Here is a 4,801-nt window from a genome sequence, read left to right on the forward strand (position 1 = left end):
TGAGCTGTGTTGCACCTGGAACATTATTTAAACATAAAAAGATCGTTTCATGCAACTGGGCTTTTATTCTGCAAATACTTTTGAAATATGTTGCTTTAGTCGGTGAAAATAGGACTAATAATAATAACATGATTGATGGGGAAAAGCTTTAATGATGTGTTTTGAAGGATTTTGTCAAGTGTGAACATTTCCTGTAGATAGTGGCAATGTTCATAAATAGAAGTAGCTCAGATAAGCACACCACCAAAGCAGCGCAACTGGATGAGAAGCTGTTTAGGTGAGTGTTCTCTTATCTGTGTTTTATACATACTTTAATAATAATAATTAGTCTCTTGTTTAAACAATGGCAGCCACCGGAAAGACTAGTTTATCATTGTTTAATTTTGCAAATGTTTTGCTGTTTCTTTCAAAGTTGTTCTTTGTCAAATATGATCATTAAATATGATCAGGTTGCGTGTTTATCAAAAATAGACAAGTTTTTAACCACTATTCCCTTTTATTACATATTCACCTGGTTTTCACTATGAAAATAGCCATGGAAGCTGGCATGGCGTTAAGTGTAATCGCACCAGAGATGAGTTTTAATTCCAATACACTTCAGTAATTTACAGTATTTTTTTTTTTTTTTTTTTACAGACTATGCACGGTCTGGGAAAGTAGTTTGCGTTAAGGATATTTTAATAGAAAAAATAAATACTTTTTTAGCTTTGGTAGCTTTGTAAAGTCCTGCTTTTTATTCTAGTTACATTTTATATATTACAAAACTGATATTTTCATGTATACAGGCATGTTTACCGGCTATTTAACTATGTGAGAACATAACCAATAACTAATTAACATGTGAGTGAAACGGCATTATATTCAATGTAAAAAGATGGTGTTTTTTATTTTATTTTTATTTTATCCCCTTTTCTCCCCAATTTTGTCATGCCCAATTCCCACTACTTAGTAGGTCCTCGTGGTGGTGCAGTTACTCACCTCAATCCGGGTGGCGGAGGACAAGTCTCAGTTGCCTCCGCTTCTGAGACCGTCAATCCGCGCATCTTATCACGTGACTCGTTGTGCATGACACCGCGGAGACTCACAGCATGTGGAGGCTCATGCTACTCTCTGTGATCCACGCACAACTTACCACACGCCCCATTGAGAGCGAGAACCACTAATCGCGACCACGAGGAGGTTACCCCATGTGACTCTACCCTCCCTAGCAACCGGGCCAATTTGGTTGCTTAGGAGACCTGGCTGGAGTCACTCAGCACACCCTGGATTTGAACTCGTGACTCCAGGGGTGGTAGTCAAAGCAGGAAAAAAGTATTGCATGATTATGAATAAAAATATATTTTTTATGAAAATGAGCCAGCAAACCTTTCCAAATCAAATAAAACTATAAAGGTAACAGGCTTTTTCACAAATATTCACTGTGAAAAATTTTTATTAAGGAAAAAGAATGTAAAAATTCCACAGTAAAAAAAAAAATTTAATTGGTGGTTAACTTGTACGGTGAAAACATATGTTTCATGTAACCAGACAATACATTTAATTTGGAAAAATGTTAGAATTAAAAGTAGGATTTATTAATTGGGTGTTCCTAGAAGCCCCTGTGTGACCCATCACATTTTATTATATTTTATTGAAATATTCATTTTTTTTTTTTTGGCATTGATTATGTACATTGGGGTGTTTTATGTAACAATATATTTTGTTTAGTTAATATTTATTGCATAATTTCAGTGTCTCGTGTTGTAACACTGTCTAAAAATATTTATTGACCACTGCTCATGGAACGTCCTCTCTTGATGAAATTTGCTAAGTAAATTTTTGTAGTTCCAGTAAGTTGGTATTTTAACATAAAATTAAATAATATATATATATATATATATATATATATATATATATATATATATATATATATATATATATATATGGTAGTGAACTGTAAAATATACAGGACCAAAATAACATCCTGTAGTGCTCGAGTCTATTTCAGTTTTATACCGTACATTTTACAGGATTCTTTTACAGCATTGACCTCTTTTCTTTTTTCAGAATGGAAGGACGGCAACTCTTCCCTGATGTTTTCCTGGTTTTGTTGCTCCTAGTAAATGAGGGACGCTCTACACCTTCTCTGCAACTCGCAGTGCCATGTTCTGTTGAAGCACAATTTAGAATTGATTTGTCAAATCACAATCTGGACGACGTCCCCTCTAATCTTCCAAAATCCACCCAGTACTTGGATCTGTCGTACAACAAAATCCAGACCCTCTCAAGTGGAGCTCTAGCCTTCTTGTCACACCTCTGCGTCCTAAAGATCTCCCATAACAGCCTACATTTTATCTCACCAGCAGCTTTCCATGAAAACTCCAGACTACAAGAACTCGATCTTTCCTTCAATAAGTTGATGGCTATCCCTGAGATCCAGCCGCTGCCTGACCTGAGCATCTTGGACCTGTCAGAGAACCTTTATGGTACTTACGCCTTTGGAAAATCATATGAAAGAATGCAGAGCTTAACTTTCCTCTCTGTTGGGAGTCCCCAAGCCTCTGTGATTAAGCAATCAGATTTCAGCCCTCTCAAAAACCTTTTCCTGAAACAGCTAATTCTTGGAGTTGGTGGCGAGTTGACCGGATATGAGCCTGGCTCCATTTCCAAACTTGTAGACTTGAAGGAGCTCACACTGAAGATGACCTTCTGCCTTAGACCCAAACTCTTTTCTAAATTGCTTGAAGATTTAAACGAGACCAAATTGGAGAAAATTATCCTCGTAAACTTCCTTCCAGAATTTTGCCACGTGCCTGATGACCTCACTGATGGTTTCAAGCACATGCAACAAAAAGAAGTCACCTTTGAAAGCACCGAATTTAAAAGTTCTGTATTGTCAAAGTTACTAACAAACATCATCCAGTCTCCAGTTCAAAGTTTGTCTGTTGTAAATATGACCTTTTCACAGGACACAGAACAAGGAATTAATATCCTCAGTGTCCCGGATGCAAGTAAAATCGGAAGTCTTAAAACGGTAATGTTTGACAAAATGCATAACAAAAAATATTTGCTCCCTAAAGTTTTGATCAATGGTTCGCTCTTCTCTGGTGTAAAAAAGTTCAAGTTCTCACACTCTGGCATGATAATTGTACCTTGCGGATTATTAGGCGATTTGTTGTTGGAAGAGCTAGATGTCTCCAATAACCTTTTGACAGGCGGTGGTCTATGGTACAAGTGCCCCAATGATCATCCTTTCCCAGTCCTGAAACGGCTCATTTTGAGGGAAAACAGTTTTAAGGACCTCCCCTTTATTGCAAATAAAACCCACTTAATGTCCTGTTTGCAGGCCCTCGATTTGAGTCGGAATTCGTTAGAAGGTTCCGGAAGGAGTATATGGCCATCTCACCTCAAAGAGCTCTCATTGAGTGAAAACTTCCTGGGAGAATCTGTGTTCAGTCACCTCTCTCCACACTTAATTTCTCTGAATCTATCATGGACTGCCATCACAACCCTTAACACCGATTCTCTTCGGCAGCTCAAGAACCTGAAAAAGCTCGATCTGAGCTCTAATTTCATCAGGTCACTTCCTTTAGATCTGTCATTGCCTGCATTGGAGGAGTTGCATTTGGACAACAACGACATCACTTCTTTCCAACCGGGTACATTCCAAGGACTCCCAAAGCTGAGGAAGCTTAAAGCTGGAAATAACTCATTCATTTGTGACTGCAATCTCTACTGGTTCATTGCTATCTTCAACAAATCACTGCTTGTGGGTTGGCCATTGGACTACAAGTGCAAGTTCTCAGAAACACTCTTGCGAGACATCCATCTCAGCAGGATATCTTGCGACCTGTGTAGTCAGTTACTTGTTTCCGTGACTGTCATTCTCTTTGTCTCTTTTTCTTTAGGGGTTGTCTTTAATGTTTTAGATGGTGCATGGTACATTAGGATGCTATGGATTTGGCTGAGAGTGAAGCGTAGGGGGCAACAGGAGGCGGGTCGATTGGACAGCGCTTCGTTACGATACCATGCGTTCATCTCTTACAGTCAAACTGATGTCCACTGGGTTTCCACACAGTTGATCCCAAACCTGGAGGAAGCCAGCTTCCGATTGTGCATCCACGAGCAAGACTTTCTCCCAGGTGCCTGGATTATTGACAACATCATTAACTGCATCGAGAGGAGCTACAAAATGGTGTTTGTGTTGTCTCAGAGCTTCGTGCAGAGCGAGTGGTGTAACTACGAACTGTTGTTTGCCCAGCACAGAGCCCTTACGACCCGGCAGGACTCTCTGGTCTTTGTTCTTCTGGAGCCCATTCCTCCAGACTCCCTGCCTAGAAAGTTTCTGCGTTTGAGGAGCCTACTCCGAAAGCAGACCTATCTGCAGTGGCCCAAGTATAAAATGAAGCAGAGGATTTTCTGGGCCAGTCTAAAAACCACGCTTTGCACAGCAGACATGGTGCTAAACCATGTAGCGGGGGAGATTGTGAAACTGTGTCCTAGATGATCTCAAACACGCTCTTGTAGGCCATACATACAAAATCTATAACTCGCTAGTAATTCGTGAAATATCAATAATATTTGCAATCACATGTGCAAGTGAGAAACTAAATTAAAAACTCTCTCCTAGTGGGATATCTTTTGGCTGAAGTTTTGATATTTTGCATCTAATTGGTCGCAGACTTATTTGTTGGCTCTCAATCCCAGAAACTGGGGATTTCAAATTGCTTATCGTTTATTTCTTAATTCTAAAGATGTGGTCATGCTTGGCTTTGAGTATTAAATTATATCTTTCAAGCAATGGACTGGATGTTATGTCGTG

General features: G+C 39.2%; 1 protein-coding gene across 1 annotated transcript; it reads left to right on the forward strand.

Moving 5' to 3' along the window:
* The first annotated feature begins 2,047 nt into the window (after window positions 1-2,047).
* LOC127417123 (toll-like receptor 1) lies at window positions 2,048-4,486 on the forward strand. Its single transcript, XM_051656828.1, has one exon. It carries the CDS (start codon window positions 2,048-2,050, stop codon window positions 4,484-4,486), a length of 2,439 nt encoding a protein of 812 aa, XP_051512788.1.
* The last annotated feature ends 315 nt before the right edge of the window (window positions 4,487-4,801 follow it).

Source organism: Myxocyprinus asiaticus, chromosome 26 (assembly GCF_019703515.2).
Source record: "Myxocyprinus asiaticus isolate MX2 ecotype Aquarium Trade chromosome 26, UBuf_Myxa_2, whole genome shotgun sequence".
Classification (NCBI taxonomy): domain Eukaryota; kingdom Metazoa; phylum Chordata; class Actinopteri; order Cypriniformes; family Catostomidae; genus Myxocyprinus; species Myxocyprinus asiaticus.